This window comes from Gaeumannomyces tritici (assembly GCF_000145635.1).
Source record: "Gaeumannomyces tritici R3-111a-1 unplaced genomic scaffold supercont2.3, whole genome shotgun sequence".
NCBI lineage: Eukaryota > Fungi > Ascomycota > Sordariomycetes > Magnaporthales > Magnaporthaceae > Gaeumannomyces > Gaeumannomyces tritici.
Window position 1 is genome coordinate 927726 of NW_008804547.1, and position 22131 is coordinate 949856.

A 22131-nucleotide genomic window follows, 5' to 3' on the forward strand; every position below is an offset into this window, starting at 1 on the left:
CCCGCCGCGTCCCCTCCACCCGCCGCGGCCCCGCCGGCCGCGCGGGGTGGCGTCGGCGCCCTCGCGCGCGGGAACCTCGACCGTGTTGTCCCAGTCCGGCGGCCGGTTCTTTGGTGGGCGGCCCAGGCGCTTCCGGCGCACGACCGTCACTGGCACGGGGGACGGCGACTTGGCCGACTCGGCCTCCGAGCCGGCAGGCTGCTCCTCGTCCTCGTCCTCCTCGGCTGCCGACTCCTCCTTGTCGGCGTCGCCCTCATCCTGCCCTGCATCCTGCGCCTCCTCGTCATCGTCGTCATCGGGCTCGGGGACGGGATCCGGGGCGGCGTCCGCCATGTTCTCGTCTTCGTCATCCATGGGTTCGTACGTCTTGGGCGTGCTCTCTATCGCGAAGGAAGCGCGGCGTCGGTCAGAAGGGCGCGCGACTGCCGTAGAAGGCTCACAATGGTCTGCGGGGAGAAGAGACCACCTCTTCAGAGCCCTCTTATGAGCACTTAGAGTGGCTACAGGGGAATTGGCACCGGTGAGTTACAGTTCGGGAAGGACATACCCAGGGCGGCAGCTGCACGTCGCGCTGCGGCGCGACCAGAACGACGGCCCATTCTGGATCCTGACTGGACGCCGAAACGAGAATGGAACGAAAGCCAACGCAACGACCCGCAGGAGCAGCGCAATTGCTATACCTCTGGTCTTGTCCAGGCGTGCCCAGGGCTGGATATTCCGAAATGGGAGGTGTCTATCAAGTCGTCGAATCAGCTGTCAAGTCCAGCTCAAGACGCGTGCAGTTGAAGTTTCAATCCAGAGACCGTCGCAAGCGTGCCGCATCGTTTGCGCTGATAGGGTCCGTGCGCATATATTACCAACACTGCCCGCACTGTGCAGGCGCAGGATAACTTCGGTCAGGCAAAGACATCCAGGCATCCATATGCGTGCTCGCGTCTGCAAAAGCATGGATTTTTTAATGCGTGGTTGTGAAGCGAATTGCTCAGAAGGTGTCGGACGGATACGATAAGCTTCATTATATTGTTCTACAATAATTCAACGCTGCAGCTCTGCTGTGCCTTTTCAACGCCGCTAACGTTCAGCCTCCGCCCCTCATCTAGAGCCATCTCCCCATGAATGAGTTGAGGTGTCGACGATGCTTTTTACAGCCTTCGTCGTAGACTTGCCTCTCGTGAATCACCACGCTCGCAATCATGGTCACACAGAAATGGCAATGCACTGGGGGCGAACCAGGGAAATGCCTTTCCTACCAGAAATATCTGCGTCCAATCTAAGGTGACTGCCAAATCTGGTGGTGTGAAGACGTCTCTCGGGAGAGACATGAATTAAGCCAGCCAACCATTTTCGAGTCTTTCTGCCCTGAAACCATGGCAAGCAAAGAGTGAAAATAAGGCACGAAGCCGTTGTAAAAGAGGATTCCAGTCTGATTCCCTCTTTCAAAGGAACCAACATGCCGGACCCATCATGTAGTAGCGCTCATAGGCACACGCAGACAGAGCACAGCCTTCCCCTGGCGACGGTCGGCATAAGCCAACCCGTACGGCCACGTGGGACCATGACCCGCGAATCAAACCCCGATGACCTGAAGGTCTGGCTCAGCCCAGTAAAGTTCAGGAGGAGCAGAAGGCTGTTTGGCGGGGTCATTGATCTGCTCAGCGAACTTCTAGTTCGGGGGAAGGTTCTTGATCCCGCCCTCCTTGGGAAGACCCCAGCCCGCCTCGTCGACCAGCTGGTCCTTGGCCTGCAAAAGGAATCGATAGGCCGTCTTGATTGTGCCATCGCTGACACCGGCGGTTTGCGCAATCTCCTTGGTTGTCTTAGGATCCGCGATGAGGAAGGACGCCATGTAAATACAGGCAGCCGCCACCGACAGGGGCGACCGACCAGCGAGGTCGGCAACCGAGGAGCTCCTCTCTGCCAGACGCCTCGAGATCTTCTCGGCCGTGTAGGTGGACTTGAAGCCGAGGCTCGCGCAGTAGCGGATGCACAGCTCTTCGGCGGGGGTGGGGCCTTTGGCATCCTCGTCGGCGTGAGCGTTTAGTCCGTTCTTGGTTGCCTCGGGGTTGCGCTTGACGAAGTCCTCGAGGCTCTTGTAGACCCTGCCAATCTCCTTCTTGGAAACCGAGGTGAGTGCATGGATCTCTCGGAACGTCCGGCCGACGTTGTTTGCTCGGCAGGCAATGAAGATGCAGCCGGCGATGACGGCCTCGGGCGACTTTCCTTTGAGGAACTTGGCGTCGTCAACCATCTTGAAAAGATGGCGTGCGTAGTCTAGGACGGGCTTGCCGCCCTGGAGTTTGTCGACATGCTCGCTGATCTTGGCAAAGCTCGCTTGAAGCCCTGCCTGGCCGCGGTCATTCTGTGTCTTCTTGTTGGCGTTGTTGAGACGCCCGATGATCCTGCCGCTGGCATTTTGGCCACGGCTGGTGTCGATCTTGGTCTCGAGCGAGCCGTCGTTCCAAATGGGGTCGCCGGCGTCACCGACACGCGACGGGTCGTCACCTCCCTCGTCGTTGGCGAACGTACGCCACTCGGAGCGGGTGTCGACGATGCGATCGCCCACGACGAGACCGCACTCAGAGCAGACAAGGTCTCCGGACGAAGACTCTTCAAACAGAGCAGTGGGTCTATCGCAGTCCTTGCACTGGACGATGTTGTTCAGATTGGCCTCGTAGGGCGTGACGTCTGGTCCACCACCTGCGGTCGCCATCTTTGCGACTGCGCACGATTTCTTGGCGGCCGGAGTGTTGGAGATATCGCGGAGAGCCTGTCGAGTTCGCTTGCTCCTGTTCCTGCGCGAGGTCCTGAGGTCTCTGCGCTTCTTTACGATCGCCGTGCGGATGCGCGGGCTTGGAATGCCCGTCTTTGTATTGATGACGTTTGTAGCAAGTGCGCAGAAGAGCGGTGAATGCGTCTTTGCGACGGGCTGGGTCGTCGAGGCCGACGACCGATGTTATTTGTAGACGGGAAGAGCTAGCAATCAAGAGAGTTGGCGGCACGGCGAGAGGCAGAGAGAGGCAGATTCTGGAACTTGGAGCGGCCGATTGAAAGAACGTGTTCGGGCAGACGCGAGAACGCTACGAAGTGAAGACAATGGAAAAGCCGTCAAAGGAGATACCGATCTGGCTGCAACCGCCCAAGGGTTCTCAATGGCGCACTCAAGGTTGGTCGGGCGATGCTTTCGGAGAAAGATGGCACGTCTTTGTCTCTCGCGCCTCGTGCGCAGAGAATGGCCAGACCTTTGGGAGGGCGCGGAGCTGCCAGAAGAACCGGGCGGAAATCGTCAAGGCTACCGTTCGTGAAAGTGGCCGGCAACTTTGGGAGACAGGTAAACGAGAGTCTCGACGATGACCTCGACGGCGACAGCGCGTGGAGCGGATGGAGATGAACGAGAGAGGATGGCCCGAGAACACGGTCGGAGCGGGATGTGCAAGAAATCCAGATTCTCGAGCCCAGGCAGCACGATTGGGGTGAAGTCAGTCTATGTGGCCAGTGCTGACTCAGCCGTCAAGAGGAAAACCCTTTGGTAGCGCTAGAGGGTACTGGAGGCTTCGGGCAGTTGGGCAGTGGGCGCCTGCAGCCTCAAATCTAGGAATCGATCTAAATGGTCAAGCTTAAAAGGCGTACGATAGATTTCCACAAGCCTTATCGTGGCACCAAACGTTGAAAGGAAAAGGAGGGGAGATCTTGGTTCGACCAAAACTCAACCTCCTCATACTAATATACATTTCGTGCTACCAAGAATAAATCCTGGCGGTTTTGTTGACTCTAGCACTCTGACACTGCCTCTGACACTGCCTCCTGACAAGCATTGTCACATACAATTAAGCGTGGTAAATTAGCAAGGGTATCTTCCTCCGCACACTAACATCGCGCCATGTTACCCAACCCTGTGGACAGTAATATCTGGGATTTCACTCCTCGGCCTGCCCCTCCCCGCGCCTCTGCTTCCTGCATTTTCTCTGCCCTGCTCGTTTACACGCACCCCAGCGACAACGTGGGGCAGGAGCGGCGGCAAGTCCTGGGTTGGCAGCGAACATTGGCTGGAGGAGCGGGATCGCGTCACCGTCCTTTCTGGTATCGACAGGTCCCGGTATGGCGGCGGCCTAGCTAGGGCCGGGTGCACCGCGGGATGAATCTCCCCGGAGTAGGACCGCTCCCTCTGGACCCTCGCCTCGAATTCCTTCCAGTCGTCCCGCAGTCCGCCGCTGGCCCTCCTGTCGTCGCTCGCCGGCAGGTCGCCCTCGCCGTCAGAATCTGACTCGTCTCCGCTTTTGTCGTTCGCCGAGGGCGCAAGCATGCTGGCGAGCGAGGACATACTCTCGTGTCGCCTTGAGTGCTCGCTGGATCTACTCGACCGCTCAGCAAGCGACTTGCGGATTATCATGGCCCGCTGCTCCTCCTCGCCGTCCATGCTCCCGAATTGGCTCGATTTCCTGTTCCTCCTGAAGTTGATGTGTGGACTGCACGGCTTTTCTGTCGTCGGTGTTTGTTGTCGGCGTTTCCGTCGCTGGTTGAGGATGTGTCTGACTACACAAACGACAGCTAGGCTTATAAGGATCGTGGCGGAGATGATGGGTGCTATAATCCAGGCCGTGCCTGGATGGGATGCGCCTTGGTCACCTGCCGGGGATTCATCCCGACGCCAAAGATGTAGTGATGGCGGTGGCATTGCAAAGGCAGCGGGAAAGAAGAGAAGCGGGTATCGTGGGTGTCCAGCTGACACTGGGCCTGAGAGCAGATATGCAAAGGGTGATTATCACAATGGGCTGACGAGGGGGAAAAGCGAAGGACGCTCGTGCTAAGTGCGAGAACGACAGCGCCGCCTCCGCATTATAACTCGAGCACACGGCAGGCACTGCCATCCCGATATGATCTAGTGTGCTACTGCAGGCGCCCGAGGCGGCGGGTGCATCGCCTCGAACGGCAAGTCTCGGCTGTCCGGTCGTGTGTGCCCCCGACGCGGTCCTCGAGGGTGCTATTATTGGGGGGCAGAGGGATCGATAGTGGCTTGCCAAACCCCGGGACGGGACTGTGAAAGTGCGGACCAACAGCGCAGTTGGTGCGGACCGTCGATGGGGCCCCCTCTGCCCGCAATTGGGGGGCGGAGGCACAGAGGGTAACAGCGTAGGATTTTCGGGGCGGCGCAGCAGACGCGCAGCACATTTGAGGCCCGCCAGAGTTTATACCCATGCGAATGACTGCCACTTGGCCAATCAGAGCAAACATTTGGTTCGTGTATCTGCCCTCCTGCGCACCAAGTGACGACGACCTTGCGCGTTACCATGAATGATGCCTTGACTGGGCGTGCTGAGGCACCGACCCGACCATCTCATCAGTTGGGCAACAGTTCCAGGCGATCGAGTCGGCGCCGTAGCACAATCTTTTTGCATGTCGTGCCCCCGGTGGTTCTGTCACACTGCAATGCTAAGCCGGACGGACACCTTGGTGGCTTGGAAGTGGATTTGCGGCAAAGCAAGCTGGGCGGCTAGATCGTCGTACCGAGATTGCGCGACTGCTCCAAAGTGCAGCAAGGGAGGTCGTGTTTGATAGCAATGGTCAATAAGCGGCGCAGCACTCACCGGCAAGTGCCATACCGAAAGGAAGTGAAGGGAAGTGAGTGGTGTATCTGTCAGCTGGTTTCGAGGACCTTCCATCCCTTGCGCATTGGACGCTTTCGGCTTGGACAACGCCGACTGGGACTGTAGCCTTGTATGCAGCCACAATGTCGGACGTCCTGGGCAGGGATTAATAGGATGTTTCCGGCCGCCCTAGTCTGTCAGTCTTTATGCTGTTATCACGGGGAGATCAGAGAGGGCTTAACAGACCTGTCCCGCCGCGGGGCTGTAAGCAATCCGCCTGGCCGTGCGGACCGAATCGCTGCGCCCCCCAAGACCACGGCCGGCACTTGCTGTCCTTGCCCAACACCAACGGCTGGCTCGTATGCCCCACAAGCCACGAGGAAGGGGGCTCACTAACGTGGTGCGACGTGCTTGGAGCTGCATGCAGGACACCGTTGGGCGGGATAAGGTCAGGGTGCCAGGCAACGAGATGGCGTGAATCGATCCCTTCGCCTTGAAGTGCACAAAGCTTTTTAGGCACTAGGCCGAGGGCTGTGGCTCAGGTAGCTGCCTCACGGACAGCAGCAAGCAGCTGATTCCGGGAGTACCTTGTCAATCATCAGTTCCTGCCGCAAGTTTGCAGGCCGAGGTTCGGGGTGAAGACCAATACACAGCGTCATGTCACTACTGTGAGGTGCGAGGCGTTGGTCCTTAGTGAGAGTTGGATAAGGTTCGAACCACATTGCAATCACCATTCCAAATTAATAAAAGAAGCCGGAAAACTTAGGCTGTAGTTCATCACTTATTTTACTTAGCTTACCTTTCCTTTTAATTCCAATTCGGTGCCTGCTTAATACCAAAATATGCATATGGAGTACCGTACGTCACGCTGTATATAAAGCAACTTCCAAACCCCGGCAGCAACACCGACTTCTGGGTCCACATTCAGAAGCAACTTGGCGCAGGGGAAGCGCGCCGGGCTCATAACCCGGAGGTCCTTGGATCGAAACCAAGAGTTGCTAGCTTACTTTTTGGTAGTTTGTTCCACAAATTTGTCTCGTTTTCATGAAAACGGGGTCCAAAGCTGCTCATTGATTTTTTTTTTCAACTTGTCATGGTGATGTTGATTCCATGGCGTTGGCTGAGCAGTGCCCGCCCCACTTCTTTTCTTCGCTCGAGTTTGAAGCATGGAAGGAGGAACCCTCCACCCGTTTTCCGCCTCAATCACGCAAATTTCTGGCGGGGAGCGCTGAATTCCAGGTCTCACGACATACCTCGGCCCAACGAGGTTGAGCCTGGGTAGTATGTGCGGCATTCATCTCGCGATCTGGCCTGCGTCTTCGAGCCCGCGTCCTCTCGACAGCGTGCTCAGGCGCCGGCTATGCAGCCGCGGACCTGACCATGTCGGCAATGTCGAGACGCGCTTCGCCGACGCGCTCCTCTCATTTACCTCGACGGTCCTTTCACTGCGAGGGAACGCAGTCACCATCCAGCCTTTTGAGGACCCATTATCCGGCTCGGTTCTCTGCTGGAACGGTGAGGCCTGGAAGATGGACGGCCGCGGTGTTCAGGGAAACGATGGCGCGGAACTGTTTGCACTTCTTAACCGGCCGGACACGGACATTCTCGACACCATCCGCTCTATCGAGGGTCCGTTCGCGCTCGTCTTTTTTGATAAGCCCTCTGCCAAGCTCTTCTATGCGCGAGACCGCCTTGGACGCCGCTCCCTTCTGGCAAGGCGCGACGGGGATAATGACTCGCTGTGTCTGTCAAGCGTTGCTGAAAGACTCGACCCTAACTGGGTAGAAGTCGAGGCTGACGGGATATACATGCTTGAACTGAGCACGCTCTCCCCTGGCTCTGTTCCCGCCCCAGTACGGCATCCATGGGTTGCAACTCCAGATCTGAGCCAAGAGATGGCCGGAATTGGAATGTTCAACACCCAGATCCTGCGTCCAGCTTCAGATTCTCAGCCGCCGGCCTGGCCAGAAGCTGCCGCGATCTCGGCGTTGCGAGATCACTTGACAGAGTCGCTGCGGCTTCGCATATTAGGGGTTCCGGAGCCGCCCTCATCTGGTCAGGATATCGACACGAGGGTCGCCGTCTTGTTCTCGGGTGGCCTGGACTGTACTGTTCTGGCAAGACTGTGTCATGATTTGTTGCCGGCAACACAGGGGATTGACCTTGTCAATGTGGCTTTCGAGAACCCCCGTATCGCCTCTCAGGCGGACAAGTGTCATCCACAGGATGACCTTTACGAGGCCTGCCCGGACAGGGTTACCGGAAGAAAATCCTTTGCGGAACTCCTTCGGGTCTGTCCAGAGCGGGCCTGGCGGTTCATTGCTGTGCGTCTCAGCGCTAATGCTTGTCGCTGGTGTTGGTGATCCCTTGATTTTGCTTATAGCGGCTAACACACAACAGATCAACGTCCCGTTTGCAGAGACCACCGCCCACAGGCCCGAGGTCGTCTCACTGATATACCCACACAACACAGAGATGGATTTATCCATCGCCTACGCGCTCTATTTCGCAGCCCGCGGCAAAGGTAAGTGCTATACCGCCGCGGAGGCCAGATTGCCGAATAGGGATCATTATGCTACGCCTGCCCGCATTTTGCTTTCAGGCCTCGGCGCCGATGAGCTATTCGGTGGCTATGTTCGCCACGCGACAGCGTATTCTCGGCGAGGATACGAGGGTTTGGTGGAGGAGCTCATGCTGGATGTGGGAAGACTTGGGAAGCGCAACCTGGGCCGAGACGACAGGATTATGTCCAACTGGGGAAGGGAAGTCCGCTTCCCATTTCTGGACGAGCGGCTCGTCCGATGGGCTGTGGAATTGCCAGTCTGGCAGAAGTGCGACTTTGGCACGGCAGAGAACTCCAGCCCTGGTGATGGCTCCGACATTGAGCCTGCAAAAAGGGTGCTGCGGCTGCTGGCGCTGACATTGGGAATGCCTGGTGTCGCGGGTGAGAAGAAGCGGGCGGTAGGTCCAAACCCTAGCGAAGTCGGACTGGTCAACGTCTTGCGGGCGATCCCATGAGGTAATGCGCACTATTGACCATGCGATTAGATACAATTCGGGTCGCGAACAGCCAAGATGGAGAGCGGCAAGGTCAAGGGCACGACGCTGATCTCATAGCCGTTTTCCCGCCGGCTCTTCAACCGAGCCCGTGTCATGCCGCACCCAAGTTCCCTGCTCCCGAGACCCTGGCGATGATGACACGAACAGATACTTCCGAGCCGGGGGGTTACAACAGACATGGGCTGTTCGGCATATCTGCAACTGTGTGTCTCTGCCCGCCTCGGCGGGTCGAAACCCTTTGCGGATTGCCGAACAAGGCCGGTCGAGCCACCGCAGAGCAGTGACGAAGTAAAGGCAAGTCTGAGCCGACATATGAGAGCGGCGCTCTGTGCGACCACATCTCATACCTGCACCTCTCGGAGCAGCATTTATTTATCCTAGACGTTGCGAACAATAGCGGCCATGTTTATACGACACGAGATTGGACCCTGTAACGGAAGGCGCCCAAGAACCTTGACTGGGGAAGCCCGGATGGCTATGTTTTGAGAAAGCCATTGTTGGCGCAATGGCATTCTCTCCTCGAGCCAGCATGCATGTTCCTGCGTACATACACAGCCCCGTCGACGTCACAGCTGCCGCGTCAGATCTCTCCGCCGGCGGAGCACAAGGCGCTCGTTTATCTCGTGGACATGCCACATGGACGCATACCTCTGCCCTACACAAGCGTACACGAGAGCCGCCTCGCCCAAGTGCGGCATCGGCAAGAGTTGCCCGTATGCGCCTGGCCTCCTCGTTCCTTGAATCTCAAACGCTCAACTGAGCATCAACGGGACGTGCGTTAGCGCCAGAAGCGCCGAGTGGCGTGGCAACGCGGGACGGGAGACCTGGCGTCACATGCAGTCTCGTTGGGTAACATTGGCTTCACTTTACGGTGGGAGGGGCCCCCGGGAGCGTTGGAGTATGGCCTTGGCACCCGACACCGAGCACCACGAGTCCAGCGCGTCCAGCGTGTCCGGCTCGTGGGCGCACTGGCTCCTATGGCTGTTTAAATTTGCTCGTGTTGGCTTGTGCGGGCGTGTGACCTGGCCAGTTCTTGTACTCGGTGCCGCTACTGCAGCGGCATGTCGGCACGTCTCGTTTTATTTGCTTTTATTTGCAGCTTGCTCGATACCAGAGTTGCTGTTTTGCGGTTAATTGGCTCTCTGGGTCCCTGGAGGTCCGGCCGGGCTGTTTTAGCCTGGCCAGACGTCCCCTGCGTCGTCGGCAAAGACCGTCGATTTGCCCCAGACAGCCCCTGGCCACTGGGTCTCTGCCCCACCCGGGGGTCGGAGAGAAGCTCTCAACGGCCCCCTGGGATCCCCGATCTGATGCACGACCTGTAGCTCGAGCGGGTCCGCAGCCCCCCGGGGCTCGAGCCTCTCTGTTTTCTGCGAGCCCGCGCTGGCGCCGTCGACAAAGACGTTCGATTTCGAGATCAGCCCGACCTGGCTCCTTCACTCGTTTTAGCCATCCGTTCCAACACAGCGCCCGCCCGTCCGCCATGTCACACACGCGCTTTATCAGCGCCCTTTAGGCTTCGGCACCCGCATGGGATGAGACTTGAGAGGTTGAGCTTCTGCCCCAGCCAGTGCGGCCGTCCTCGTCGTCTGGTCCGTCCCATCTCGCCTTGCCGTCCGAGATAAGGCTTGCTCGCTTGGCTCCCACACATCATAAACTCCCGTCTGCGCCCCTCTCCCACCCGGAGGAGCTCCTCGCCCCAAAAAAGCCAGCCCCCCTGCCCGTCGTCGCCTTGGACGCGGACTGCCCCTCGTTTTATATTTGTCTTTTGCGACCCACCCGCCCACCGTTGCCACGCCGCACATGCAGCCGCTCGTTGCTCCATCTGCCTGTATGCAAGCTTCCACGGCATCTCTCTTACGCCTCGTCTTCAGCTGGAAATACCGTTGAATGCGCCTGCGCCAGCCGACAGCCTGCCTGACGCGGCCGCCACGCAGCCAACAGCGGGTTGGCAGTGAGAAACTGCGCCGCCAGTCGTTGGTCTCGTCATCTTTTTCGGAATTCCGCCCGTATCCTAGCAGCCCGCGATATCGTCGAGACGTCACACGACATCATGTTGCCGTCGAGTTTACCCCCCATCGCCAGGACCATGAGCGAGCCCTCGGTCCGCACCCAGACGCTCTGCAAGCGCAATGATGACGCTCAGTCGACAACCACAACGCTCGCCATGTCGTGTGAAGATGCCACTCCGCCCGCCGCTGCGGCCGCCCCCTTGTCTCCCGGCCTGACGCCGCTGGAATCGCCCCATCCGGGCCGGTCGGTCTCCTACTCCAACCGCCCGCTGAGCGGGAGCGGCGCCCGGACGTCCCGCTTCATCGAAACGCCCATGTTCGAGTACACGCCGGCCAACTCCATCTACGAGGAGGACGTCGGCGGCGCCTCCCGGTCCGAGTCGCAGGAGCGGCGGGCCTCGATCCTCCGGCTGGCCCTTCGCGTCACTAATTGCGCTTCCCACCTGGCCATCGTGGTGATGCTCCTGGCTATCATGTCCTCTTTTCTCGCCACGTCGATGTGGCACCGCACCATGTCGTGAGTCGCACCCAGCTCGTTTTCGACCCGTGTCGCAAGCCCGAGACAGGAAGGGCCTCGAAATGCAAACTAACCCTCTGTCTTCCCCTGTCACAGACCAGAAGCAGTCGTGCTCGTGTTCGTGCTCTCCCTGGACGCCCTGTTCGACCTCCGGGCGCTCGCGCTGTGCCGCGCGCCGTGGCCTGGGTGGGCGCTCATGGCGCGACTGGCCCTCGGGCTGGCCTACCTGGCCACCTTTATGGTCTACATCGGCATCGGCGGCTCCGTCTTCCCCAGCGACTTTGGCTACTGGGGCATGGCGCCGGGCCACGGCGCGCCCCTCGTCTTCCTGCTCATGTGGCTGCTCGGCGTCTGGAACCTCGTCCACGCCGCCGTCCACAGGCACTCGTTCGGCTCCGCCTTGGGCGCCTGCCTCGGCCTCGCCAAGCCCAGCAGCGGCGCCTCGGCCCCGCCGCCCGCACCCGCGATGGCGATGACGGCGGACACAAGGCGTGACGACGGCGCTGCGGGGACTGGAGGTGGAGGTGTTGGTGGTGGGATTATGGCTGCGGTCAGGGGGCTAGGGATCAGGCGAGGCGCGGAGCCGGGCGACGACGTCGAGGCTGGCCGGCGGCCGGCCAGCAGCCGCGCAGGCACCATGGCGCCCATGATGGCGCAGCAGTCGAGCGACATGGACCTGTCGACCCTCAACGGCCGGCCATCGCGGTCACATGATGACAAGACCATGGACAGCACGTCGACCCTCGACCACGTACGCCCGCCGACGGCCAACCGGACCGGGTAGGGCGTGGGGGGTTGTCGGTGTCGATATATGTCCCCTTGTCGCAAACGCCGCTGCGAACAGTGCTGTTGGGGGGTTTGGTTGACTTTTGTGGTTTTTGATAGACAGATAGACTTGATATGACTTTAATGAATGTTTCTGATGCGGCGCTTCTCTGTTTGGCGTTTGTTCGTGGCTCCACGGCGTTGTTCTTTGTTGGTTCTAGTATTGATTTACTGGCCGCAGATTGAACTGTGACTACAGGCTCGATGTATCCGAGTGTTGTCCTTGTCTTGGTCTACAATCTTGTATATATCGCCGGCTTCATCAAGATTGTTATATGTGAGGGAACTTCTCAAAGGACAATATGCTAATGTGTCTATTTGCTCGTTGATATCATTACGCGCGGGGAGGGGAAAAAAAAAGAAAAAAGAACAATATCGCATTCTGCACATTACTCGCCTCTTCAGCCCATCAGCTCCACGCCCTGCCTGATGACGCCGACGACGGCGCCCGTCTGGACCGTCTCGCTGGCGCCGCCGGCGACCCTGTGCTCGATCTGCGCCAGGCCGTCGAGCCACCGGATCATGACCTCGGGCTTGACCTCGAGCTTGACCACCTCCTCGGAAAGGGCCGTGATGATGTCGGCGAGGGCGAGGCCGCGCGAGGCCTTGAGGGCGTTTATGGTGCCGAGGCACTGCACCACGTCGGCCGTGCCCAGCAGCGTCTTGAGTATCTCGGCGACGGCGTCGGGCGGCGGCGCCGCGATGCAGCTGTAGATGGACTCGACCGTCACCACGTCCCTGGCGACCGCGTCTCCCGGCCCGGGGGCTTTGGCGCCGCGCTCGCGCAGCGGGGTGCTGGAGGCGTGGCAGGCCTGCAGGACGTTGAGGGCGCGGCGCATGTCGCCGCGGCTGAGGCGGACGAGGGCGTCGACGGCCTCGGGGACGACGTTGACCGACTCCTCGTCGACGACGCGGTCGACGAGGACGCGAATGTCGGCCTCCTTGAGCGGGCTGAAGCGGAAGCGGGTGCAGCGCGAGAGCAGGGCGGGCGAGAGCTTGTGCGAGTAGTTTGCGATGATGCAGAAGCGCGTGTTGGCCGTGTACTTCTCCATGATGCGGCGGAGCGCCATCTGCGCCGTGTTGGTCATGGCGTCGGCCTCGTCGAGGATAATGAGCTTATACAACGCCATGGTGCTGCCGGTGCGGGCGGCCGAGGGGGCTGATGAAGACGAGGAGGAGGGAGCGGCGGCGGCGGCGGCGGCGGTGTTGCGGGGGCCCATGGAAAAGATCTGCTTGGTCGAGGCAAAGGTCTTGATCTGCTCGCGCACGACGTCGATGCCGCGGTCGTCCGAGGCGTTGAGCTCCAGGACCATCTGGCGCATGTTGTCGGCTCCGTAGATGCGGCGGGCCAGGGCCAGGATGGTGGACGTCTTGCCGGTGCCGGGGGGCCCGTAGAGCAGGAGGTGGGGCAGGCGGTTGCTGTCGACGAACTTGTTGATGGTGGCGAGGATGTCCTGGTGGCCCGACACGTCGGCGAGGCTCACCGGGCGGTACTTTTCGACCCTGTAGGGGGAGGTGGCTGTCAGCTTGGCGTATCTCGAGTGTTTATGTGCTTGTCTGCGTTCTTGTCTGTGTGTCCGTGTCCGCACCATGGAAGGCTGTCCTCGGCCTCGACGGGCAGGTTTGCCGCACTCCTCTTCCCTTTTGTCTCTGCCGAAAAGGTGACGTCCTTGGACTTTGCCGGGACATCAATGTCCATCTCATCTTCAAAGTCTGACATTTTGCGGGTTGAGGGTGAGGATGGGCTTGGGTGGGAAGCAATATGTTTGGTGGTGGTCGACGGGTGATTTTCCAAGCCTCGACGCACAGCAGATGCAGCTTCACTGGCGATGCTCCACCGCGTCGTGCTGTGTCGACGCGTAAAGTGGTGCCAAACAGCTTGCAGGACCGCACAGTGCGTGCTCCCAAGCCCCAACACGCACGGTCCAGCGTCCAGGCATCGCTAGGCACCTTGTGTGGGGCGGTGCGTCAAGCTAGACCCGGCTCGTGATGTCGCACGTTAGTGGATGCAAGCAGCACGACATGGCGCTAAGCTACACCGCCGAAACCCTAGGCTCCACGCGCCAGCTGCACCTCTCGTCCAAGCATCGTCCATGGCCAGAGCGGGGTCGCTAGCTTGCGTGAGGCTGTATCTGCAGAGAACGGCAGCTGAGCAGGTTCTGGATCGCCGAACCCGGGTCGGATTCATCATCCGCTGCAGCCAGAGCGGGCCCCGCTGGCGGGGGGAGCTGTGGGAGCTGCGGATTTGCTGAAGCCTGGCGGAAGCACAGGGCGCTGGGCCGGCTGGGCGCTTTGCAGGCGGCCTTTAAAAGAAAAGTCCAGTCCCCTGATGTGTTGGTCCAGACTGTTTGGCCAGGCGGCTGCTCGTTGATTCGGACAGACTACTAGACTACCATGGGGCATCCCGAGTGGTGTGGGCACGCCTGGACGACGACGACAGAGACTACTAAACCGAAGACGAGGACGGGCCCCAAGGCCACGAGCTGCATACCACTGCCACAGGTCTTGAAGAGCAAGGCCTTCCCCAAGAGACACCGCCGCCGCCGCACCCACGCGGCCAGCTCGTGCACCAACGCCTATTGCATGTTACACACGCCCATAAACCTTTGCAAGACCCTGTTCGGCCTGGCCACGTCGTGCTGTGCTTGTGCTCGAGGGTAGGTAGGGGTTGTCCAAGGCTGGGGAGCTGTCCAATCACTCTTCCCCAGCACTCCAGGGGACAACTCCCCGCGAGATAAGCTTACCGCGAGAGCGAACGAGCCGGCCGACGGGCGTTAGGCAGGCGGAAAATCCGGGGCGACCGATCGGCCGATGGGCCACATCAGCCAACGGTTCCGGCGGTTTACTACAAGGTCACGTCACCCCGCATACGTCCCTGTGACATGCCCAATCCCAGCCCTGCTGGCTTGGAGGTATATACCTACTCTCTTCTCTTTGCATTCACCGTCTTTACTTCTCTATTCATTTTCTCTAGCCCAATAGCTAAAAGTGACAACTAGTCTTCACAATGGCCCAAGTCGACACTTCGATTCTCGACCATGCTACGGGCCGGGCCGCGGAGCTTGCCAAAGCCCATGCGCCCGAGCACCCACTCAAGCTGTACTCGGGCTGGTTCTGCCCCTTTGTCCAGCGCGCCTGGATGGTGCTGGAGGAGAAGCGCATCCCGTACCAGTACATGGAGATCAACCCCTACCACAAATCCCCCGAGTTCCTGGCCCTCAACCCCCGCGGCCTCGTCCCCACCCTGGCCGTCCCCCGGCCGGCCGCGGGCGGGGGCCAGCAGGGGCAGGAGCCCAAGCCGCTGTACGAGAGCACCGTCATCTGCGAGTACCTGGACGAGACCTTTGCGGACGAGGCCGTCCACGGCCCGAGCCTGATGCCGCGCGACCCGTACGAGCGCGCCCGCTGCCGCATCTGGATCGACCACATCGCCAAAAAGGTGGTGCCCGGCTTCTACAAGCTGCTGCAGCACACGCCCGAAAAGCCCTATAGCCTCGACGAGGCGCGCCGGGAGCTCCACGACGGCATCGAGGCGCTCGTGCGCGAGATGGCGCCGGCCGAGGGCGACGGCTCCACCGGCGACGTCGGCCCCTGGTTCCTCGGCGACCGCTTCAGCCTGGTAGACGTCAGCCTGGCCCCCTGGGCGAAGAGGCTCTGGCTGATAGACCACTACAAGGCCGGCGGCGTCGGGATCCCGGTCGAGGGGGCGCAAGAGGGTGGCGGCGGGTCCGTGTGGCGGCGCTGGCGCATCTGGCACGACGCAATCGTGAGCAGGCCGTGTGTCGTCAACACGTGGAGCGACGAGCAGTCGTACGTCGACGTGTACAAGCGGTACGCCCGTGACACGACCAACTCGCTGGTCGGACAGGCCACGAGAAAGGGCGGGACGCTGCCTTGATCGGCAGGCGCCATCTGTGGCCCCAGACAGGATGGGTGGAGGAAATAGGTCTAGCCCAGAGACGTGGATCTAGGACACGACAGCGGCGGGCGTCCAGGTGGTGATGGTGATGATGATGGTGGTGATGGTGGTGTTGGGTCGAACAGCGCGCAGCCCCTGGAGGAACGGAGGCTCCCCAGGTGGGCACCAACGCTTCCCCTGCAGGCATCGTGCTATTTTCGAGCTCACCTCGGGATTATGCAGCCAGCTGCATGGCGCATGGTGCAGGCCACCCGGCCGCCCGGAAGACCCTCGTCAGCGTTTTTGAGTACGAGCGCTCGGCTCTGATTGGGCGGCTGGCTTGGCACCGGCGGAGGCGGCGAGGGCGGCGGCCCGGTCCGCGAAAGGTCTAGGTGCACGCAGCCAGAGAGAATCCCGGAGGATGGAGGGTGGGGGATGGGAGGGAAGTCGCTGATGATCTCAGAAGTTTAAGCATACATGTCATGTCGTACATACATTTGCCGGGCTGTTGGACCTGTGGGGATGCAGCTCGGCATCTCCCCGGGTGGTGGGAATGCAGCTAAACAAGTGCACGAAGACGCCCCCCGCTGGCTAGTCCGAGCAGGCTCGGATAGACGATAGGCCAGGAGATGTGACTGTGTCTCTTTTCTTTTTGATCTACCAGCTGGTGGGTGGTGCAACTTTTTGTCGGATGCGTAAGCACACTTATTTCTGCTACAGAACCGACGAAAAAGACAGTTACCGACAACGATGTTGAGTATTTCATGATATATAAATTTACGTATCCCTTTCGACCTTATATGCCATGGAGGACATTAGGGCATCGGGGCAACTAAGAGGCAACAACAATGCCTCGAACACGACAGCCATTTGCACATGCCGGATAAAAGCTCCCGTCGAGGTCGTATTTACGCATCCTTTATAGCATCTTGTATCCTTTCATGATGCTAACTCGGCGATACCCTAATCGAGGTTTGATGGACTAACACGTCAGTGTGAGACATACTCTGTCCAGTGCCAAAGCAGATCCCCATATGAATTAATGTTAGCCAGCCCTACCAGCACAGCACGTATTTTCGCCTGGCAGAAGCCCACGAGCCAATGGCGTCATGTCTGAGTCGTGAAAGAGTCCTCATAAACCCCGCGCCGGGTCGAGTGCAACACACGACGAGCTCAAACGCAAGAGAAACGCAATGGCGCAGCGGGCTTGTCGGAAAGAAACAAAGGGTGTGTCGTATAGGGGTTAGTACACTTCGTTGTGGCCGAAGAAACGCAAGTTCGAGTCTTGCCACGCCCAATTTTTTCTTTGCTTTTTTATTATTATTACGCGCTGCGTTTATCCCCCGCGGTAATTTAAGCATGGATCTTTTTCACCATTAAAATCTTTGCCATGGTTTGCTTGATGCAAATTGAACCCGGACGCCATCTATAAATAGATACGGCGGTGGCTGCGGCAACGTTTTTTTTTTTGTTGCGCCACATCCTTATTTTGCTCAGCCTTAGGGCTGAATGGGAAATTAGGTCAGGGCGAGCCAAACTCTGAATCGACGGGTAATGATCATCAGCAGCAAATGTCGGGTGGGCGGTGGTCTACGCGCTGCCCTGATTCAGGGTAGCATCGGGAGGTGCATGATCTGGTCTGGTCCTGGGCCGATGGTTTAATTACAAGAAATCCTTTCTGGCGGTGCCAGTCCTTTTTTTTTTTTTCGCTGTTGCCTTGAGGTGAAGCAGTTCTCGGCCGGCGTCTTACCGCATTAGGGAAACAATCGCCTGTCCGTCCGGGTGGGTCAAGAATACGCTCAACGACGGGTGCCAGGCGCTAGGGAAAGGTTCCCCACTCTAGATAGGCAGCACGGCACGAAAGGGGAAACCTGGAGAGTGGAGAGTCGCCCGGGTTTGTGGTTTGCTCCGGGAGTGGCAAGTGGCAGGTGATGATGGGAGAGGGAAGGTCCCTGGTACCCGGAAGGGGACGGTGAAATTACGGTGTCGAGGGGAGGATTTGGTTGATAGTTGAGTTGGGTGAATAATGAGAATAATGGCTACCTGCGCGGCGTGCGGTGAGGAGACGAGATGGAGGGTTGGATGCCAAGATGGCCGAAAATAGGAAACAATGAGATGCAGCAGGACGTCCACACGGACATGAGGCATGGGAAATTCCCCGGCGGATGGATATTGGTGTTTTTGAGGTGGGCCGGCGGTGCTCAAAAGTCAAAGAATTGCATTGGCCTAGAAGGAACCTGAAGCGAACTGGCCCATCAGAGGGCGCGAACCAGCTGGGTCGGCCCACCCCATTCGCCATACGCTGGGTTAATTAGGCCGACAGAATGGAGGTTGACGATGCGAGACAGGCTCCGGGGCAGGTGAAGGCGAACCCAGGTGGATTTGTCTCCATTGTGATTCACACGGACCCGGCTCCGTCTAGAACTCGGTCTATCTGGCATGGAGATTACCACCGCTGTTGTTATTATTCTTATTATTCGGCCCGTGGGTCTCGGCATCGAGCCCCCAAGTGGCCCCAAGTGGCCCCTACCCGGCAGACAAATCCGCTGGAACATTTCGACGTCGGGTGGGGCCGGGTGGGTGTGGCATCGGCCAATAGCAGCCTGATTTAGGCGACCTGGCCAATGGACGTTGCTGCCGAAGGGCCCATAGCCGTCCAGCGTGCCAGCCCAGAAAATTGAGCCTCAGCATGGGTTTTCCGGAGTCTGAGCTGGTCGCGGACCCACAAAACTGGGTACGAGTTGCCCTATTCGGATGGCTGGGGCCCTTGGACGTCTTTTATCTTTTTTATCTCGACTTCCCCAGTGAGTTTTTTGTGGGGATCATGGTCGCAGTCGCGGACTGCATAGCGTCGTTCAACGGCAGCCAGGGCCGCCCTGCTCCACGCTTGCTGACGGTGGAGCATTGATGAAGTGGAGGAGGAGGAGGAGGGCAAGAACAGCCAGGCGACAAGCCATCGACAAAGCCTTGAAAATAGCACAGCCAGCCTGCTAGCCAACACGTCAGCCAGAGCCCCCACGAAAGCCGAAAGGGGATCGTCGGCCGTTACACTAGCCGGCAGACGATGCAATGCACGCAGGACGCGCGGGAGATGGGCCAAGCCGGCTGCCACAGGGGGAGAAGGAGAAGGAGGGGGGTCGCGTCTCTTTTACTGCACACCGGCAACAAGAGAACAAGCAAGCAGATCGCTTGACTTGCCTGGAGGGGTCGCGTCACGGCATCCTTTTTTTTTTTCTCCTTCCACGAGCGGGAGAGGACGTGGTCCGTATATTGGACGACATGATACACACACCCCCTCCCTCGAGTGGGACGCGCTAGACGGGGGAACCACACACCTCTCTCTCTCTCCTCGTTCTCCAACCACTGACGCATTAGCTTCTTCTTCTTCTCCGCTAGAGCTGCTCGACTCAGGGCAAGCCCTGCATGGGTCTTGTGTCGACAGGGCCTGGCCTGGCGGACATCGATCCTTTGGATGGGACGCCGTGAGCCCAGAGTAGCATCTCGTCGTCGGGCCATGGCTGGTTTGGGAATATCGTACAGGTACAGGCTCAGCCCCCTGGTGTGGACTTTGATCGGGAAGTGCAAGCAAGTTGCTTGCCTCCGCTCTGTCCTGTGGGGAGGAGCTCTCCCAAAAAAAACCCACGTCTTGGGTCGTGGCAATGTCCTAGCTTGACCGTCGTCACTGGGGCGCCGTGCTGATGGCAATGTGGGTGTCGATTTGCAAGGCGCTACTTACTACCTGTGCTGATCCCGCCCTGCCAGGGGTTAGGGGGCTAGGGGACAGGCGGGACACGGGCCTAGAAAGGGGAGGGGCGGCTAGCATGCCCGCCCTCCACCCCGGGCCCTAGCCCAGCCACGGCCGCCGCTAATAGTAGGCTGTAGTAACTGATGCCGTGAATCTCTCGAGGCATACTTAGTAAGTTGGCCGTCCCGTCCTCTCGCCTTCTCCCGTGGCCTCACCCTGCCGCATCAACAGCATAGCCCGCCCCCCATCCTGGCATCTACGATCCTTCCGACCATCCCGTTGGGAAGCACATCGCATCACATCACTCTTGAGCTGCAAGAGCCCCCTCATACACACGCATCTGCCACTTATAACTATCCTACACTCCTACACACACCCACACACACACTCTCTCACAAAATGCTCGGGTGTTTGCCGGTCCGACAGGCGGACAGGTTGTCTGAAGCATATGCCACCATGCCTAATCAGGACTGGAGGATGTCATGGGGGAACGAGGAGCCCACACTCCAGGAACGTCAGCAGCAACGCCTGCTCTCCCTGCTGGAGAACAACATCGACCCAACACTAGCACTAGACCACTTTCACGCCATGGCGCATGTCCAGGGAGACCACATCAGGAGCTACCGGTCGCAGCACCAACACCAGCCGCAGCAGCATCGCCAGCACCAGTACGCCCAAGCCGCACACCAGCAACACCACTTCCAACAACTGCAGCAATGGGGGTTTCCTTCGCAAGAACCCCTCCCAACACACAACGCCAGCTCGGCAGCGCAGGCCCGGCAGCAACACCACCTCGCAGTTGCCCCCGAAGCCGCCGCGGACCATGCCGTCCGCATGAGCACCACCCCGACGCTGGTCCTGTCCGACTCTCTGGACACTGCCACCACCACCGCCACCACCACCACTACTACCACCGTCTTCGACGACGCCTGGGTCGATCCCATCTTCGGGTTCGAGGACGGGCAGGGCGAGCGCCGCTCGTCGGAGCTCTTCCCGCCGCGGCTGCAGCACAGCGACTCCTTCAGCGCCCCCTGCTCGCCGGCCCTACGCCCCGGCTACGCCACGTCCGCCGCCAGCTACTCGTCGGCGGCGAGCCCGGCGCCCTCGCACGCGGGCATGTGGGACCCGGAGCTGCTTGATCCCGACCTCGCGTCGGTGGCGGCGAACTTGTTCGCAACAGCGGCGGCGCCAGGGGCGGCAGGAGGTATTTACAGTGGCAGCAACAGACATGCGGCGGCGGCGGCGGCGGCGGCGGCATCGTCAGCAACAACAAGAGCAGCAACGCCGGCAGAACAAGAGACGGACGCGAGTCGGGCAATGTCCCCGTCGCTACCTACTACCACCACCACTGAAGCCACCAGCACCACCGCAGCCTCCCCCTCCCCCTCCACGGCCGCGCTCCGCGGTCGCTCGGCGTCGGCCGGCCGCACGCGGGCGGGGCCCGACTGGATGCCCGATGACGTGCGCGAGATGGGGTGCCAGCCCACGGGGCCGGGGGGAAGCTGGCGGTGCACTCACCCGGGGTGCGGGTCGACGCGCGCCTTCCTGCGCGCGTGCGACCTGCGCAAGCACTACCGCGCCCACACAAAGAGCCACTTTTGCAGCATCGACGGCTGCCCGCGCTTCTACAACGGCTTCTCGTCCGAGAAGGACTGCAGGCGGCACATGCGGTCGCACAACCCAAACATCGAGTGCCCCGCTGAGGGCTGCGGGCGCAAGTTTAGCAGGGTTGACAACATGGTGAGTTTTCTGATGCTGCTGCTGATGCTACTACTTCTACAACTACCACTACTGTACATGGACGCTAACAATGAGACAAAACAGAGAAAACACCACGAAGCCATCCACCAAAGGCGACACCCGCACAGGCGGCGCCTCAGCGGAGGGCCCAGGGACAAGGACGCGGGCTCGCCAGAAACGGGCGGGGAGGACGGGGCCCCTGTTCTAGAAGGAGTGCAAACAAGCATTCTGGACCAATAGGAAACCGCCCCCAAATCATGTTAGCCTGGTGACTAGTCCAAGCGTTGAAATTCACGTGCCCATGGAACCAAAAAGCCCTGTTTTTCGTGCAACCTCGATATGCTCCTTCTCTTGCGTTTGATGCGCCGCCACCTTTCCCATGTCTGCCTTGCCTGGGACTTTGGGACAGTGTGATCAACCCCCCTGGCCCTAGTGGCTCCTTGGCAACACCCATATCCCGCCCCCAAACTTCTCCATCGTTTTATGCGTGGCGTTGGGTGGGGTATGTGGTAGGTATGTAGGTACTAGGTATGTATGTAAGACAAGGGTGGGAATCGGTCCAACTCAATTCCCCGTCGGGCACTTGGTGGGGGGTGGCTCCCAATAAACGATTTTGATATGTCAGCCCGTTTTGTGGCAGTTGCTTGTTGATCCTGCTCTGCATGTGTGCCTGTCCATCCATTTGTCCGTCTAGGCGCGTGCTCGACCATCACAAGAAGATGGGAAGGTGAAGTAGACGCGAGAAGTAGGGGGGG

General features: G+C 59.6%; 9 protein-coding genes and 2 non-coding genes across 11 annotated transcripts in view; 7 read left to right on the forward strand and 4 right to left on the reverse strand.

The window, feature by feature from the left end:
* Window positions 1-599, reverse strand: part of GGTG_05396 (chromatin structure-remodeling complex protein RSC7) — a gene marked incomplete at both ends in the record, with an annotated part of 2767 nt that extends 2168 nt beyond the window's left edge. Inside the window, 2 exons of the mRNA XM_009223199.1 lie at window positions 82-380; window positions 548-599. Of these exons, the coding sequence (XP_009221463.1) occupies window positions 82-380; window positions 548-599 (351 nt within the window). The remainder of the gene's footprint in view (window positions 1-81; window positions 381-547) is intronic.
* Window positions 600-1663: 1064 nt separating this feature from the next.
* GGTG_05397 (transcription initiation factor IIB) lies at window positions 1664-2710 on the reverse strand (the record flags this gene model as incomplete). Its single annotated transcript, XM_009223200.1, has 1 exon — window positions 1664-2710. The coding sequence occupies one exon, from the start codon at window positions 2708-2710 to the stop codon at window positions 1664-1666; it is 1047 nt and encodes a 348-aa protein (XP_009221464.1).
* A 911-nt stretch (window positions 2711-3621) lies between these two features.
* GGTG_05398 (hypothetical protein) lies at window positions 3622-5772 on the reverse strand. The gene has a single exon (XM_009223201.1). It carries the CDS (start codon window positions 4670-4672, stop codon window positions 3881-3883), a length of 792 nt encoding a protein of 263 aa, XP_009221465.1. The 5' UTR covers window positions 4673-5772; the 3' UTR covers window positions 3622-3880.
* Window positions 5773-6511: 739 nt separating this feature from the next.
* On the forward strand, window positions 6512-6583 carry GGTG_20109. Its single transcript has one exon. It is a non-coding gene; the product is annotated as a tRNA-Met (tRNA).
* A 282-nt stretch (window positions 6584-6865) lies between these two features.
* Window positions 6866-8699, forward strand: GGTG_05399 (hypothetical protein; the record flags this gene model as incomplete). The annotated part of the gene is made up of 3 exons (XM_009223202.1): window positions 6866-7906; window positions 7983-8543; window positions 8631-8699. 3 exons carry the CDS (start codon window positions 6866-6868, stop codon window positions 8697-8699), a joined length of 1671 nt encoding a protein of 556 aa, XP_009221466.1.
* A 476-nt stretch (window positions 8700-9175) lies between these two features.
* GGTG_05400 (hypothetical protein) lies at window positions 9176-9631 on the forward strand (the record flags this gene model as incomplete). Its single annotated transcript, XM_009223203.1, has 2 exons — window positions 9176-9355; window positions 9425-9631. 2 exons carry the CDS (start codon window positions 9176-9178, stop codon window positions 9629-9631), a joined length of 387 nt encoding a protein of 128 aa, XP_009221467.1.
* Window positions 9632-10728: 1097 nt separating this feature from the next.
* GGTG_05401 (hypothetical protein) lies at window positions 10729-11952 on the forward strand (the record flags this gene model as incomplete). The annotated part of the gene is made up of 2 exons (XM_009223204.1): window positions 10729-11168; window positions 11265-11952. The coding sequence occupies 2 exons, from the start codon at window positions 10729-10731 to the stop codon at window positions 11950-11952; spliced, it is 1128 nt and encodes a 375-aa protein (XP_009221468.1).
* A 294-nt stretch (window positions 11953-12246) lies between these two features.
* GGTG_05402 (replication factor C subunit 3) lies at window positions 12247-13813 on the reverse strand. The gene is made up of 2 exons (XM_009223205.1): window positions 13583-13813; window positions 12247-13496 (listed from the first exon to the last, which is right to left on the reverse strand). The coding sequence occupies exons 1-2, from the start codon at window positions 13711-13713 to the stop codon at window positions 12395-12397; spliced, it is 1233 nt and encodes a 410-aa protein (XP_009221469.1). The 5' UTR covers window positions 13714-13813; the 3' UTR covers window positions 12247-12394.
* A 255-nt stretch (window positions 13814-14068) lies between these two features.
* GGTG_05403 (glutathione transferase omega-1) lies at window positions 14069-16785 on the forward strand. The gene is made up of 2 exons (XM_009223206.1): window positions 14069-14905; window positions 14993-16785. The coding sequence occupies exon 2, from the start codon at window positions 15001-15003 to the stop codon at window positions 15889-15891; it is 891 nt and encodes a 296-aa protein (XP_009221470.1). The 5' UTR covers window positions 14069-14905; window positions 14993-15000; the 3' UTR covers window positions 15892-16785.
* Window positions 16786-17116: 331 nt separating this feature from the next.
* On the forward strand, window positions 17117-17188 carry GGTG_20110. The gene has a single exon. It is a non-coding gene; the product is annotated as a tRNA-His (tRNA).
* Window positions 17189-19778: 2590 nt separating this feature from the next.
* Window positions 19779-21838, forward strand: GGTG_05404 (hypothetical protein). The gene is made up of 2 exons (XM_009223207.1): window positions 19779-21376; window positions 21461-21838. The coding sequence occupies exons 1-2, from the start codon at window positions 20036-20038 to the stop codon at window positions 21614-21616; spliced, it is 1497 nt and encodes a 498-aa protein (XP_009221471.1). The 5' UTR covers window positions 19779-20035; the 3' UTR covers window positions 21617-21838.
* The last annotated feature ends 293 nt before the right edge of the window (window positions 21839-22131 follow it).

What these genes read in the sequence shown, in the direction of transcription:
- GGTG_05398 (XM_009223201.1), bottom strand. Translation starts at nt 4,672, where the DNA reads ATGCCACCGCCATCACTACATCTTTGGCGTCGGGATGAATCCCCGGCA.
- GGTG_05404 (XM_009223207.1), top strand. Translation starts at nt 20,036, where the DNA reads ATGCTCGGGTGTTTGCCGGTCCGACAGGCGGACAGGTTGTCTGAAGCA. An exon ending in TTAGCAGGGTTGACAACATG is followed by an intron (nt 21,377 to 21,460) that starts GTGAGTTTTCTG and finishes GAGACAAAACAG; the next exon opens with AGAAAACACCACGAAGCCAT.
- GGTG_05402 (XM_009223205.1), bottom strand. Translation starts at nt 13,713, where the DNA reads ATGTCAGACTTTGAAGATGAGATGGACATTGATGTCCCGGCAAAGTCC. An exon ending in GCCGAGGACAGCCTTCCATG is followed by an intron (nt 13,497 to 13,582) that starts GTGCGGACACGG and finishes CTCCCCCTACAG; the next exon opens with GGTCGAAAAGTACCGCCCGG.
- GGTG_05403 (XM_009223206.1), top strand. Translation starts at nt 15,001, where the DNA reads ATGGCCCAAGTCGACACTTCGATTCTCGACCATGCTACGGGCCGGGCC.